At 34.0% G+C, this 16349-nt stretch overlaps 3 protein-coding genes and 1 pseudogene across 4 annotated transcripts; 2 read left to right on the plus strand and 2 right to left on the minus strand.

Annotated features, from left to right (window-relative positions):
- Positions 1 to 1004: 1004 nt before the first annotated feature.
- On the plus strand, positions 1005 to 3466 carry LOC143573524 (F-box only protein 6-like). Its single transcript, XM_077058380.1, has 2 exons — positions 1005 to 1151; positions 2139 to 3466. Exons 1-2 carry the CDS (start codon positions 1027 to 1029, stop codon positions 3325 to 3327), a joined length of 1314 nt encoding a protein of 437 aa, XP_076914495.1. The 5' UTR covers positions 1005 to 1026; the 3' UTR covers positions 3328 to 3466.
- A 135-nt stretch (positions 3467 to 3601) lies between these two features.
- Positions 3602 to 4802, minus strand: LOC143573525 (uncharacterized). The gene is made up of 3 exons (XM_077058381.1): positions 4501 to 4802; positions 3848 to 4004; positions 3602 to 3765 (listed from the first exon to the last, which is right to left on the minus strand). The coding sequence occupies exons 1-3, from the start codon at positions 4501 to 4503 to the stop codon at positions 3719 to 3721; spliced, it is 207 nt and encodes a 68-aa protein (XP_076914496.1). The 5' UTR covers positions 4504 to 4802; the 3' UTR covers positions 3602 to 3718.
- Positions 4803 to 7479: 2677 nt separating this feature from the next.
- LOC143573526 (nuclear transport factor 2B-like) lies at positions 7480 to 9025 on the plus strand (annotated as a pseudogene). The gene is made up of 2 exons (XR_013142445.1): positions 7480 to 7749; positions 8778 to 9025. The product of XR_013142445.1 is annotated as a nuclear transport factor 2B-like (transcript).
- Positions 9026 to 9954: 929 nt separating this feature from the next.
- On the minus strand, positions 9955 to 12088 carry LOC143573527 (uncharacterized). Its single transcript, XM_077058382.1, has 2 exons — positions 11501 to 12088; positions 9955 to 10648 (listed from the first exon to the last, which is right to left on the minus strand). Exons 1-2 carry the CDS (start codon positions 11838 to 11840, stop codon positions 10632 to 10634), a joined length of 357 nt encoding a protein of 118 aa, XP_076914497.1. The 5' UTR covers positions 11841 to 12088; the 3' UTR covers positions 9955 to 10631.
- Positions 12089 to 16349: the final 4261 nt, after the last annotated feature.

Here is a 16349-nt window from a genome sequence, read left to right on the forward strand (position 1 = left end):
GTTACGGTGGATGAAGATGTTGATCGTATCTTCTTTTGTTGTGATTCCTCGGCTTCAATTTGGGAATGATTTTGTTCGTGGAGTGACTTTGTTCATTCAACCTCGGTTAACAGGTGTGCCCATCTAGCCTTGGTGGACGGTTTTCTTTATTGACTCACAAGTCCAAAATAAGAAGGGTTCTAATTTATGGGATTTTATTGTGGACTTAAAAGACAATAAACATGTTGGTTTTTATAAAAGGCACTTGTCCCATCGAAAATGTGGAGAATATAAAGTTATCTTCTTTCAATTGAATCAAATTCATGGCTACATTAAATAATACGCCTTAATTAGATTGATGTTGATTTTGTGTGATCCTTTGTTTTATTCTTGGTAAGAATTTGCTAACATTTTACTAGTCTTTGCTTTCTAACGTTATTGTCGTCATTATGAAACAGTAAGAAAATACAAATCTACCTCAGAAATTAAGTGATAAATAAGTAACAAAAACCAAATTAATTGAGAATAAAGTAAACTTGATTCGCTTTAAATGAGTATATAAAATCAGAATTATTTTATTGAGATTTCAATAAAGGGTTCTTAGAGTTAGAACACAAAATTAATAATATGTTAAAAACCGAAAAAATCAAGTAATACATTTGTATATGTATACTTAAGATAACCAAACTAGTATGAGAAACACAATTTCACACTCTTATAACCATCTTATATATCATAGCTATTACCAAGTAAAATTTCCAAATAATGGGCATGATGTCACCTAATACAAAGTGAGATATTCACAAACAATTTGTTGGATCTAGAAACCAAAATCATGGTCGAAATTTAAAAAATATACATCACTTTCACTCTCCATTCACTTTACGATAATGCAAACAACCAATAATATTCTTTGATTATGTGGTAATCCACTAACAAACTTTAAAAAAAAATAAAAGTTGTGGTAAATAATATAAAATAAAAATGAAATGGTGTTGTGTAAATAAGACAGAGAGAATTGATGAATGTTGGGTTGGTTTTAATTAGATGTTCAGGCAACTTATTCATCAAGTCCAAGAACTCGTAGATCTCCATGGTGGTTTTCCTCCTCCCATCACCACCGTTCTGCCGTCGCTCACGCCACCACCACCACTTCACCACCACCATGACAGGTTCTTCTTCACGTTACCGAATTGTTCCGATCGGTTACTGTTTTCAATTAGGGTTTCTAAACTCAGATATTGTATTCAGTTATGTTTTGATTGTCGGTGATAGTAAATTGATGCTAATGAGAACTAATCAATTAGGCTGTAAACGAAGGCCTTGTGAATGTTAAGCTTTTGATCGGACAAGCGATTAAGGAATTGAACTTGTTCGTGAACGGTTCACAACCACAAACGAACGAACACAAACAGTATTTTATTTTATTTGGTTGACTGAGATGGTTTCAGTTTCAACGGTTCAGTATGGCTATCGAGTCTTTGTTGGTGCATTTTTTAACATTCATGTTAATAGTCGTGTTTTTTTTTGTTTTATAGTTGATAATGTTTCTTAAATTTATATTATAAGGTTAGAAAAGTCATTAAAAAGTACTAAAATTAATGCACAAACATAAACATACAAAAGTTTCACGTACATAAACGGATGTAAATGATCACATTATTGAACGTTCACAAGCATAATTGGAAGAACATGGCCTGTGTTTGCGATTGTTCATTTAGTTAGTTGAATGAAGTTCTTTGCTCATGTTCGTTCTTTTATTAAACAAACGAACTTCCCGTCGGATGTTCGGTTTGTTTGCAGCACTACTTTCAATTGACTTATGAGAACTGGTCAATTAGCATGTGTTCTGAACATAATAGTGGATTCATAGCTTAAATGCCTATCTGTAGCCATACTGTGTGTTCATTGTTCAGTATTGTTAGCTTATTGGCACTGCTATCTGCAATTTGTATAGGTGTGTGTTTGGCAATGCGAATCTTTAATTATTGCATGTTCATGTATGATGTAGCACACAATTAGTTTCTAGCGTTTGGATATGGTGGAAGTGCGAAACTTATTCAGATTATCTCTTTACCTCTAAATCCTTAAGTACTCTAGATTTGCCATCACTCAAAACAATTGTTAATATAACATGTTCTTCATACATTTGTTTGCAGATGGTGTTTTATGAATCTTGAAAACAGCTTTTGTGAAAACGATTGTGAGAAGATCATAATGAAGGCCACGAGACCAAAGAAAACTAAAAAGAACCGAAAACAAACCGAAAGTTCTGAGTCTTTGAAGGAAGAAATCTGGAGAAACTTTCCAGAAGAGTTACACGAGATTGTACTTGCAAGAATTCCACTGCCCGCATTCTTCCGTTTCAGATCTGTTTGCCAAAATTGGAACTCGTTGCTCAATTCCAACACTTTCACACTTCAATATGCTCAGTTTATGCCACCACAACCATGGTTTTACATCATGCATCATCAAAATGGCAACACAGGAGCCATGTATGATCCCGTTGCTACAAAATGGTACTACATTTTAATTCCTAAGTTGCCTGCTAGAAATAAAATGTCCGTTTTTCCTGATGCTTCAGCTGGTGGTCTACTCTGTTTTAATGATAATGGATCTAAACACTTTTATGTATGTAATCCTCTAACCAACTCTTTCAAAAAATTACCCGCAAGACCAAAAAGATTTTGGGCACAACCAGCTGCTACAATGATGTTGAACAAAAAAACAAATAATGGGGGCTATGGTTATCAAATCATGTTGGTTACAACTGAAGGTAAGTATGAAGTTTATGATTCCATAATCAACAAGTGGACATGTTTAGGAAGCATGCCGGATTGTATCGATGTGCCATTTACATTAGGGTCTATAAGGTTCAAGACTGTGGCCGCAAATGGGTCGATATATATCTTAAGGTCACACCCATACGGGATTGTGTCATATGACATGGAGTCTAGGGTTTGGAAGCAGTATCTGGTCCCACAACCGCCACTGTCAAGGGACCTTGCTTTAGTGGAATGTGGTGGCAGGATTATGATGGTGGGGCTGGTGACAAAGAGTGCCGCCAGTTGTGTTTCTGTATGGGAGCTTCAGAAGATGACTCTCTTGTGGAAGGAGGTTGACAGAATGCCAAATGTTATGAGTTTAGAGTTTTATGGGAAACGTGTTAAGATGTCCTGTTTGGGTAACAGGGGATTTATTATGTTATGTCTAGAATATGGAACGAAGAGACGGTTGGTTACTTATGATATATTGAAGAAGGAATGGTTGAAGGTTCCTAATTGTGAGCGCATGGGGCTGGTTGTTATTGGTACGGCTTTTCATCCATCATTAACTGAAGTAGCTTGATATTGGTTTTTAAGGTTCCTGGTTATAATCATGTTTCCTTATCAGTTTTTGTATTTTCATTTTCATTTTGTGTATGTTAATTGTAAACTATGTGGAGAAATAAAGACTTGTTTGTAAGTCCACTTCATTTGTTAAAGTTTTTTCTGCACGTGTTAATGATACTTCGTATCAAGCTCAGTTCGATATGTAATGTTTTGGGCTGTAGCAAGTCGATCTGTGATTCTACACCAAGTGGTGTTGCAAGACACTTGACTAGTAATAAAAATAACAGATAGGGTAAACCAGATTGATATATTTTGAATAGTCAAGAAACAATGGTTCTCTAAAAAGTGTAAAACTGTAGAAGTAACAAAGTAAATGATACAGCCATTAGTGAAATTGTATTAGATCTTCAAGCCATTCCGCCACTTGTAGCCGTCCTGATAATCTGAAACAGAGCTGGAGGATGATCAAAAGTAACCACAAATTAGACATCTTTGAATTAAATATTATTATGATTCCAAATGGTGATTAATCTTACATGATCCAATGACGACGAACACAAAGAAGCCGAGCATAATAGGTCCAACAGGATAACTATTGCCCTTCTTGGTGGATGATTGGGCCACAGATCCGCGCCTTGTGATGTTCTTATCGAACTTTCCCACCTTCTTATCTGCAAGACGCCTTGATGTTGTCTGCAACAATGATACAAACAAAAAGAATCAGCATTGTTCAACTGCAGATTACGCACAATCACATCACATCACATCACATCACATCCTACATAATGAATGTCATTATGCGCAACGCTACGATGCAATAAGCTAATTCGAATAAACTAATTCTAAAAGCACGTAATTCCTATTTCGATTAACCGATCAATTGATTTCAGCAATGTGTTAGTTAAACCTAAATTGATAAATCAACACAATAACCTAATCTAATCCGAAAAGCACGTAATTCCTAAATCGATTAACCGATCAATTAATTTCAGAAACACGTTAAACCTAATCCGATAAATCGATGCAATAATTACGTTTTAAATCGAATCTAAATAATCTACGGCAGGATAATGCAATTCAAAACGATATTCAAACGGAAGAAATCATCTGTAATTCATACAATAATGCTGCTGCATTATAAACATATACAATAAATTCATAGCATCAAACATATTAATAATAATATTACCATGATTGTGTGCAGAGATTCGAGTACTCGCCGGAGAAAGTGAGAATAACGCCTTAATTATTGTGTTTGAAAGCTTTGTTGATGAAAGATGGCCAAACAATGGAGGTGTAGATGAAGATTTAAAGGTCCGAGAGGTTGAGATTTGTTGTTGACTTTTAAAAGTTACACCAACAGATATTCCACGTGTAATGCGCCGATTGGTTAGAACACGTATTTTGATGATGTGGCAGGAAGGTATTGGATAAAGGAGACGTGCATACGAGTCATGTAAGAAGTCTAGTTGTACCTGTACAATTGGTTGGTTACGTTATTGCGTTCAAACTCGTACTTTCGTGTTTGATAAAACGCGTAACTGAAATATATATTTTTTATTTAATCCTAGGTTAGATAACTTTAATATTTAATATTTAACGTTTTCGTCATCCAGTTACGTTATATTTAAAAGTTAAAACACAGATATAAATATTGGGAACTTTTTTAAACGTATAAATCGACACAAACAATGTAGGTTTGAACATTGAATTTTTTTTTTTTAAATACTAACTTTATACAACAAATAACCAAATATCGCATAATGAAACACGACAGAGTATCCCAAACTAAGTCAATCACATGTGTGATGATTTAATTAGTCTACTTTTAGTCGTTTAAGTTGAATCAAGTTAACCAAAGTATATACCATTGAACAATTAAAACTTAACAAAAGTTGAAAAAATCAAGTTTTGACTAGGTAAATAATCAATCAATCTTAGTTATAGATAAAATAATCTTGAATTTCTATTTCTTTTTTACTGTCTAATATTTTCACATACTATTGGTTTAGGCATAGTAGTATGACCCAATTTTATACAAATTATTTAAAAAAGTTATATTTAAAAGTTAAATTAAATATTTATATCAGAATTTTGTATCAGAAATTGATTTATTTACGTTTAAAAAAGGGGATTCACAACTTTTTCGTTATCCAGTTACGTTATATTTAAAAGTTAAAACCCAATTTTAAGTTGGTTAATTAATGAATCAAACTTTTTAGTCCGGTTGGTTTAATAAATCAATTTTTTTTCTCATAAACTCCTAAACAATAATGAATTTTCCAAGAAACTGGTTAATGAAACGACCAGATGAATATCATGCTCAAATATCTTAAGGCTCGAAGCATGTTTTGAAAAAATTACTTGAAAAAAAACTCGTTTGAATTTGGCTCTGTTTGTAGACAAGCCAATATTAGTTTGCTTAAGTAATTTTAACATTAGTATAGGGCCAATTAAAAAAAATTAACCTTTAAATCACAACTTTTTTTTTTCAACTTATCACAATGTAACTTAATTAATGAATTCAGTTTTTTCTATTTTTTTTTCTAATATTGATCAAAAACTCAAGTTCACATTTACAACTTAGTATTAAATTTTTTATTGATTCAATCCGACTCAATTTAAAATGCAAGCTGACTTCGAGCTCGTTCTAGCGCAGGTTGACTCAACTCCACTTGACTAGGCTCGATGATGCAGCATACTAATAGAGAACGAAGGCTAATCACGTTGATTCTACGAATATCCGTGATGATCCTTCCCAAACCCCCAAATTCGACTCAAAAGGCAGAAATTTGAAAAATCAAAAAAAAAAATTATTAATTCTGATCAATGATCAGTCACAAATATTCATAGCATATTAATAGAAAATCCAAAATGGGATTGGGCCGAAACTAACAACCACATGCCCAACAACAGCCCAAAACAAAACCCGAAAAGTAGACAAAAAACATAAAAGTGCCCAAAAAATGTATCTAGAAGGCTTATTTCAGAAAAATAAACGGGACAACCCGCCCACGACATGTTACCATAACACGTTCCAGCGGTTGTTTTGGCTGGTAGCACGCCTGAAACAGTGGCCCGCAGCCCAAGTTAAGCCCGTTTTCGCGCAGCCCCTTTTGAAGTGCGATATTGGGCTTCCAGAAACACTATGGCCCGCTCTTTTACACTTGGGCCCACGTCACTCGAACTCGACCTATTTCAAGCTCTTTTTTTTTTCTAAAGTTAAAGCCCGGCTCGTGAGTCATTTTTACAAGTTCGAGCTCATCAGCAATACCTTGAATAAGTCAAAGCCCAACTCAAACTTTGCTGTCAGTGTTAAATAGATACATGAAAGCTTAAAAAGGTAAAAAATGAATATTACACTAGGCTACTTAAAACTTGACAAAGCTAAACGATCTTCTCATAAAAAGCTCGAGCCAGAGCTTGATAACTAAATGAGCTTTAATTGAGGCTCAAGCTAGATAAAACTCGTGCCTTTTCTTTTTATCAATCAGATTCCAAGTAGCTCGCTAACAGCTCAACTCCTCCGCACCCTACTCGTTAAAAACTAGGGGTGTGCGTGGTGCAGTTCGGCGCGGTTTTTGGCTAAACCCAAACTGAGTACGAAAACTTCGGTTTTTGAAACCGTTCAGTTTTGGTTTTTCGGTTTTCGTTTTGGTTTCGGTTTTTACCATTTGAGCTTGAAAATTATAGACCGAAAAAAAAGTTGACAAAAAATGAATGATGAATAGTATACATAATATTGTTAATTGTAAAAATAATAGACTATTATACATTTGATTAAAAATATTTGAGTTACATAATATATTTCTTAAATTCTTATAAATTACTTAATATAAAATATAATAAAACAAAAATTTAGGAATTCGGTTCAGTTCGGTTTTTATTACATGCAAAATCAAAACCGAACCGTTAGTGCTTTTTTTATAAAAATATAAAACCAAACTGTCGATTTTTGTTTCAGTTCGGTTTTTCGATTTGGATTTTTTGGTTTTTTCCAGTTTTTTCAGTTTGTTACACACCGCGGTTAAAAACCTTAAGAAAATCTAACAAAATAGAAGGGAGAAAAAGTATCATATCTTGAAACAACAGCACACAAAAACACCAATCCCTCACTTTTCTTTTCATTTCATTTCATCTCCTCCACTCACAAAAACCCTTGGGCGGCGATGGATCCAGATGCAGTAGCGAAGGCGTTCGTGGAACACTACTACTCCACATTCGACACCAACCGAGCCAGAGTGGCCAGGACTCCTCCATGTTGACATTCGAAGGCCAGAAGATCCAAGGCTCCACCAACATCCTAGCCAAGCTGACGTCACTCCCCTTCCAACAGTGCAAGCACAGCATCACCACCGTTGACTGCCAGCCGTCTGGTCCTTCCGGCGGCATGCTTGTTTTCATTTCCGGTGAACAACACGCTCTTAAGTTCAGCCAGGTACATTGTGCAGTGTCTGTTGTACCAGTGCTTTAATAATTTGTGATGTATACTTGTTTTTTCAAGCTAGGGTTTGTCTTGTTAGTTAGTTATTAATTAAAGAATATACGTGTTTAATTGATTTTATATGTTTTGAGACAAACCTTATAATACACAGAACTACAATTTAGGTGAAATTTAACAATACGCAAGGGATTGATAACTAAATGAGCTTTATTCGAGGCTTAAGCTTGTCTCGTTCCTTGCTTTTTATTGATCTGAGCTCAAGTAGTTTGCGAGCGGTTCGAATTGTTTGCACTCCTACTCTAAAGAACAGTTTGGTTATTAATTATTGAACTTTGAAAGGAGTTTGTTTAGTGACTTTAGGGGTGCAAACGAGCCTAGCCCGAGGTTGACTAGGCTTGAGCTCCGCTCGTATAACTTACAAAGAGCTTGAGCTCGAACTCGGCTTGTTTCTATTTTTATTTCTTAAGCTCGAGCTCAGTTTGCAATTTTTTTTCAAGCTTGAGCTCGGCTTAGCTTGTTTACACTTTGTTAATTAGTTTTTTCATATTTATAAATTTATATTTATTTATATATATATATATATATATTCAGTTATAATTTATGTATAACATAATACATATTGTTTAGTTATTTTTTCATAACATTCTTTATTATTACACACACATATGAAGTCAAATGTATGTGGTTATTGGGTTGAAGGTCACATCCGTTTAAGATTCTTTTCTTATGTTAGCATCTCTGATGAATTCTTTCATGGAACTTATTCATTAACATCATTCAGCTTAATCATGTTTAGACTTGCTCACTATAACTTCTTATCTCCTTATTACCCTTTGAAACATGTGTTTAGAATAAGCAACTCCAAATTCCTTAAGTTAGTTTATCTTCTCATTATTTATAGCTTGGAAGAAGCATAACCCATTGCTTTAGTCATTATTTCTAACTTAAGGAATTTGGAGTTAACTCATTTGTGATAAGTTTTTCAGCTAATCTTTAAGTATTCTTTCTTTCATCGTTTTCAGATGTTCCATCTAATGCCGACACCGCAGTCAAGCTTTTATGTTCTCAATGACATTTTCCGGTTGAATTATGCTTGAGCTTAATCAGGCTACATCTGTCACCTTACTGGAGAAGATTTTTTGTTATGATTGTTTCATTTTTGGTATTTCATCAAAACTAAGATTTTAATTGGGGCAGTACTCGAAGGGGATACATGACATGATGATATGCTTTTTATGATGTGTTTTAAGGGATCAAATATGAGATGTTTTGTTTTGATGCGCTATGATATAATTTCCATTGGTTTGCATGCAGAGATTCATTATGTGCTAATTTGCAATATTTTGGACCATAATAAAGGTTGATTGATAGATATGCGTTCTATGCAGTTATTTGTTTTTCTACAATGTTTGAAAATCTAGACGATTTGTCAAACTGAAACTTTTATGCAAATCGATCAACATGCTGATCAAGTAGAGGTAAATAATTGCCTTTTGTTTTGTTGCTATATATGCAGTTGACTTTGGCTTTCTTAACTGGGGAAAACAATTGCATCATGTAAAAATGGGTGCAGTGTCAACCTTTTCTCCGTTAGCAATTTAACTGAATCTAACGGTAGCAAAGGAATTATCTGTTATGGATAGAACACATTTTGTATTAACTTGACCTGACCTACACGTTTTGACCGAAAGTCCCTTCACTCTGTACCCTGTCTACCTATTTAGGAGAGTATTGTGAAAGCATGTTTATGCATGCTGCAGCCAGAGTAGCATTCCTCACAGCAACCAAGGGGTTTCTAAGAGGGTGATCATCATCATTACAAGATGTGTTTCAGAATGTATTTAGTTAAATTCAACTGCTTCCACACCAGCAGATGATGAGAGTCTGATCCAACTGGAATTCTATTTTAGCATGTTTGAACAATTAGAGGTCAAAAGATGACCAGAATCAGGAATACGAGTCAAAAGAGTGCTCCTGTGAACCCGTGTTCATGACATGAAGGAAACGAACTACAAGTTGTATCAAACACAAACTTTACAGCGTCTTGACGACATGTTACTAATTGATAGTCGTCACCAAGCCATGCTTCTTGGTTGAGATCAGTTGCCTAAAAGCTATAGTTAAAACAGAATTTCCATCGCCTGACTTCGTTCGCTACCCTGGTACAGTGGTACTTGTCTGAAAAGTGCGAGCCATATTTTGCACTAGCTTGAAAGGATTTTTTTTAAGCTCATACATGGTTTCCTCTTTGTAGCTACATCTATGTGCAAAGTTCTTCCAACATTGTAGACACCTAAAATCGTTAGTCTGAAATGGCTTTTAGGATCGAGTATACCTGTCTTTTATAAGTAACAACTAGTACTGATCTAACAATTAACGATTAGTATCGATCTAACAATCACATTTCTACCAACAAGAAACAGAACACTTCAGGCATCTCCTTTAAGGTTAAGATGGCATTGTAAAATCATAGCAGAATTATGATCCATTCCAAATTAGAACAATGATGTTATATGAGTTAAATCAGTTATTCAAATAAAACCACAAAAGAATGTGTATGAAAAGCAACAAAAGAGAAAAAAAAAGTCCATAACACCATCAGTGGCATGTTTAATTAAAGCTTTAACACACATAATAATCATCCATCATAAGCACCAAAACACAGCTCACCTCCACAGGTAAAGAATGCACACCCACAACCACCACCACCACCACCACCACCACCAACTTTCTTAAAAAGAAAAAAAAAACATAAAGCCTATATATTGTATATATCTTCATACATAATTCAGCATCCAGAGTTTCTTCATGCACAAATACTTGAAGAAGATCTCTATTAACTGTTTTCCGGGCACTTCAACAATCTCCCTCCCGGTTCACAACAGCTTCCATGCTACATGATAAGAATATTAACAATTAATAACAAACTCACAGCCTCAAATCTTTTCATTAATCTTTTCATTTCAAGACCAGTACTCAGTAGCATCTAAATCTAAAGTATGGACCATTAACATCCCACACATAATAACATAAAGTGCATTTAATATAGACTCTTGAAAGATGTTAGAAACATATTTAACATCATGGTACATTGGTACCCCTTTGGTCCTACTCATTGTGCAAGTTCATCAAACATAATACTTCCAAATCTAAAATTGATGTACATGATTTTTAGTTCAATCAATACAGCTTCATTATCATTCCTATGTGACCACACACAAATCTATAACTTTATATTTTCCTTCAAAAAGGCATACAACAATGTGCACAAACCAACACTTAATTTCAAAAACAAGTTCATCTACATATATAATTTAGGACTCCAAATTTCCACTAAACACCATCTAATATTTCTAAAATCGTCCCAAAATGTAAGTCAGGGCCAGCTCGGAGGCAAGGCGGGCCCTTGACCGCCACTTACAGTTTTTGAGTCCAACTTTTTATTATTTTAAACTAAGTAATAACATATAAGACCGTAAGAGGGCCCAATAGTGATAGACTGACAGTCCAATACCCATTTTGTTTAGTGACGGTTTCCTTTTTTATAATGTATTTAATTCAAAACCAACATCCATTTTAAAAAAAAAAAACAAAACATATAAGGGCCGTCTTTTAGTACTGCGTGGGCACCCAAAATCTCGAAGACGACAAAACTTAAGTCACCCCAACTTAGGCTATATATAATAATACATAACTGAAAGTCTGAAATTATAATACAAGTAATGAATCACCAACAAAATCATACCAGGAACGGTCTTTCGAGGCGAAGCCGGAGCCAAAGTATGGCAGAAAATCGCCCGACCGAGAATCGACAAACTCGAAACAATCCCGGCGACATACAACAACATAACCAATCCAATAACCCAAGGCATCAACAAAAACCCTATCAAAAACGTGATGGACCCACAAAACATCAAAGCCAACGACACCCCCAATAACATCGACGCCAATCCCGCCGGCGTAATCCGCTGCGTAGAAACCTCGCCGGACGGCGGAGGGTACCGGATTAGGTTTAGGATCAAAGCGGAAAGCTCGTAAAAAGCCTTGGATTGTTGATCTTGGTGACGTTGTTGTCTCGTCATCATGATGGTATGGTGTATACAGATCTAGTTGAGTTAACCAAATATGAAAGAAAATATATCACTGGGGTTGAAAAATTCGAGGCGGTTGGATAAACTACTTTATTATTATTATTATTATTGTTGGGGTTTGTTTGATTGATTAATTGAGTATGCAAGTGGATTTGTGCAAGCTTCTGGAGTCGAGTTGCATATATATGCAGCAGACCAGAAGATCAAATACAGATACTGATGGATTAAACAGCAGTTGAAGTTATGTTATGATGGGTTGGGTTCGATCTTCAAAGTTTAAATAAATAAAGAAGATAACGTAACAAGATAAAGACGTAACCTACATGTTTAGTCCCTATATTATTCACCTTACTTCAACTCTAGATAAATTTTATGCTCGAATTGAAAAATTGTTTCGTTGTTTGGATCACCGTTTTAAAATAAGTTTATATCATTCGACTCGTATTCTTCTTTTGATCAAAGCTTTAAAACATCAGTATGATACTCGGAAAAAACTTAACGATGTTAATTGTTTTTTAACGGATGTCCATTGAGATGAAAATAATTGAAAAGTTTGACCGTTTATAGTGATTCTTAAAGATAGAATTATTATAGGATAAGACACAAAATGTGAGATTGCTTGTTTTTAATTTGCCTAATAGTAAAAGTATCATAATATGTAAGTATAGAAACATAAAAGAAATACGTTTAGTAAGCTGTAACATCATAAAAATATCATTATTTAAAAACTCGTAAAACCCACCAAATAACCAAATAAGGAATTCTAAAATACCCAAAAACATTATAAAATCATTACCACCACCTGCAAAAGTCCCAACATTATTTCGAGTTTTACTCAAGTTCTTATAAGACCATGTGTAGTAGATGAAGCCCCTATGAAGGCGTTATGCACCATGTGGCGTCACGCCATCATAGGAGCTTTATAACTAAAATGAGTGTATTGATGGAGCCTCAACTAATCATTATCTTATTATTATTATTATTATTTTTATTATTATTATTGAGTAAAAAATAATAAAATAAACTAACCCACCAACCAAAATCAACATTTCACCTCACTCGACGCTACGTGAGAAGTGCCCCCCTCTCAAATACGCCCATAGCCCCAGGGGTGGTGTTCTCAGTGCTATGGGGGCTCCATGGGGGTGGGGTAGCGCCCCACTATGCGTGATCTAAAAATGAGTCATGAAAATAGTGTCCACAATAGGTAAAAACTGATGACACGTAAAAACACCTCAAAACAACCCTAAAAAGTCTTTGTTAAGGATGCTCGCACTTGTTAAAGACTATGTCATACTAAAATTTCACGGTTCGATTAAAAATTTTGTCATACGTGAGCAACTAGTCGCGCAACACCTTTGTATTTTTTTATCATTAACAAGATGTATGCTCAACTGACAAAATTAAAAGATATATAAATAAAAATAGTGTGGTCACGTATCTAACTATTAATATTACTATTTAATGAATGATGTTTGACACATCATAACACTTGAGTTAGTTATTCATTATAAAGTTTGTAATATTCATCTTTCATACCAATTAATATTGTTCAATGTTCGCATAAACAATTAAGATCTACTTATTATTGTTTTGAGTATATACTTCTAATATATCACTTATCATGGATCGCCCTCATCCAATCACATTTCCAATTTCACTATGAACTTATCCTATTAACTACAACATTACATATAAGACGTGTTAGTGATATTAGTTGAGACATTTTTTAAGGTCAGATTTCTCTCTCATAGATAGAACACAAAAAGATAAAAGAAATGTTTGTGTTTACACCCATATTAGATTAAAGACTAAAAGTGTAGCTACTTAATCGGGTCTTAAAGATCAATTTTTCGTGTTTATATTGTCCTTTTTGAAAAATTCTGGTGTTTTTGTGTCTGAGACCGTTGAACTACTTAGTCAGGTCACATATTAATATTAAGACTCTAAGATCTATAAATGTAGTTTTTAAAATATTTGGTTTTTCTCTTTTAGTTAAAAAGATATTAGCAGCACAAGTTGTTACTCGTTTATTTTTGTAATTTTTATTTTAATTTTCTTAAAAGTTGATATTTTAAACTAGATAGTAATGATAGTATAAGTATAATTTATCAAAAAAAAAAAGAATAAAAGTGGATGTCATGGTAAAGAGAAAGAAACATACATGTGTCAAAAGAGATTTGGAGAAATATTAAGTTGTTCAAATACAAAAGAAAAGAAAAGGATGAAAGTCGATTGATAGTCCGAGGACTAAAGTTGTGGTTGTTTGATTGGATGATAAACAGAGCGTGGATAAACGCGCGCCATTCATGTTGGAGCTTATCGGCGTTAGTGGATGATGTGGAGCCTTATCTAATTTGACTCAGCGACGCCACACGTTTACGATCCTCCCGCTGCAGCAGCGCGTGGATTTCATAATAAGGCAACTGCTGAGATGACGTGGCCCACAAGGCTTTCTTTTTATGGTCTTTTTCCATTTTTCTTTTTCTTTTTCTTTTTCATTCTCATCTGCTAAAATGAAGTGCCCGTTACATTATTTGAGATGTTGAAATAATAAAATAGCCAAATTGCAGTTTGTGTTGGATCATTAAGAAACAGCCACTAGGGTGGTCATTCTTGTTCGGGAAGTGATGGATGACCCGGGGCACCCGGGTTCGAATCCTGATTCCTTCCGGTTTTATCATAGTATTTAGATTTCGGTCCGGTTAACTTGACCGTTGTGCCTTCGGACGGGCTGAGGCTATCGGATTTTCCCGGGAGCGTTCAAGTCAAACTTGGACGTCAGCGTGGATCCGGTTAACACAACATAGTCTGCCCTAAGTGAAGTGGAGGCATGGAGGGGCTCCTCTTGGAGGAGATGTGGCATCCTATTATAGAGAAAGTCACCATTTAAAAAAAAACGTATGAAACTTGACCGATTAAGAGGTACTATCTGAATCATTTAACACGTTTTAAAAACTTGGGCGTTATTTGATAATATTGTGCTGAATCATCAGGAGACCTAGCCAAATAACAATAACATATAGTCTCTGTATCATTCAATATGTTTAAGAAATTACTCATTAAGAGACTTTATAAACAATTAAGAATTGTCTTTATAGTAACCAAACAAACTCTATCTTTAACCGATTTATAGTTAGACTATTAATAGAATCATTAAAATGCTATCAAAAATTCCGTAAGTTAGGTATAATTAAAAGTATTAAAAGTTAGTTGGTGCATTGTCAAACATATTTACTACACCGTTAAAAAAAAGACTACAACATGTATCATGTGTGGAACTGATGTTGACACGTTTCCCATTTTCACTTGATATTATATAATCTAGTTGTTTAAAATATTCAAAAAGGGTTAGCTGTATGATAATTATTGGCATAAGTTGAAATCGGTTTAAACTAAATTGGTAATACATCAGTTTGCTCAAGTTCAAGATGCTCACCTGATCAAATGAATAAGTGGAATAGCCAGCGGATTTTAACTGGTTTTGACCACGAGGCAGGGTTTTCATAGCTGACCTTAAAAGTAAATATTAGAGGAATGGGATTAAAAAGTACAGTAGTATCGCATTTTAGTTTTCTTTAATTCTTTCACGAGATGTCAAAAAACCTTGGGTTTTATTTTAAGTTCGATCCTACATGTTGTACAAAATACAGCACCATCTCAAAATTCCATTACGAGTTTTTACATTGCAACCATTCTTGCATGTAAATTAATATTCAAACATGGACTTATCTAGTACCGTCTATTGGTTCCATATATTGTCGGTGTTAGCGGATTGGTTAAACACATGTTGTTTAATGAGAGTATTAGACTACCTTTATCAACAACCTCTTATGAGGTTGTTACACTATTTGGGAATTTAAAAAACAATCAAAATAATCCCTCGACCTAGCCGAGCTCACAACCTAAGCCATGACCTCCCACTCATTTAAATATTCCTTTCCCTCTTCTTTTCTTTTACACAATTTCTTTTCTATACAATTTGATTTTTTTTAAATAATTTATATTATTTAACTTATTTTAAATTTTTAAAAACACAGTTTTGTTTAGTTTTTTTATGAGCATTTTGATATAAAATTTATTAAAAATGGAGTATTTTTTTAAAAAAGGAATTTTTTTAATATTATTATATGTGTTTTATGTATGTGCAAAATAAAAATAATATGATATTATCTACTCATTTTAACATATATTCATGGACCTGTGACTAATACATGGAGTATTAGTCTTGATAGATTTTTTTTTAATTTTAAAAGATTTTATATAATAAATTAAAACATAAATTATATATATATATATATGTATTATGTATTAAACTAATTGGGTTTAGTTGAGTTGTGAATAAAAATGAAAATTTGGGTTAGGATGGGTTGTGTATGTGAAAGAGAGAGAAATTAGTTTTTTATTAAAAAGTTGGGTTAGATTGTTGATAAAGGTAGTCTTAGAGATAGCGGTCTTGACCTGGTTCTTATAAACAAAATGAGTTAATTTTGGTTTTGTTTT

Source organism: Bidens hawaiensis, unplaced genomic scaffold, assembly GCF_021521415.1.
Source record: "Bidens hawaiensis isolate Kalapana, Puna unplaced genomic scaffold, B.hawaiensis_p1.1 tig00026584_1, whole genome shotgun sequence".
NCBI classification, from domain to species: Eukaryota; Viridiplantae; Streptophyta; class Magnoliopsida; order Asterales; family Asteraceae; genus Bidens; species Bidens hawaiensis.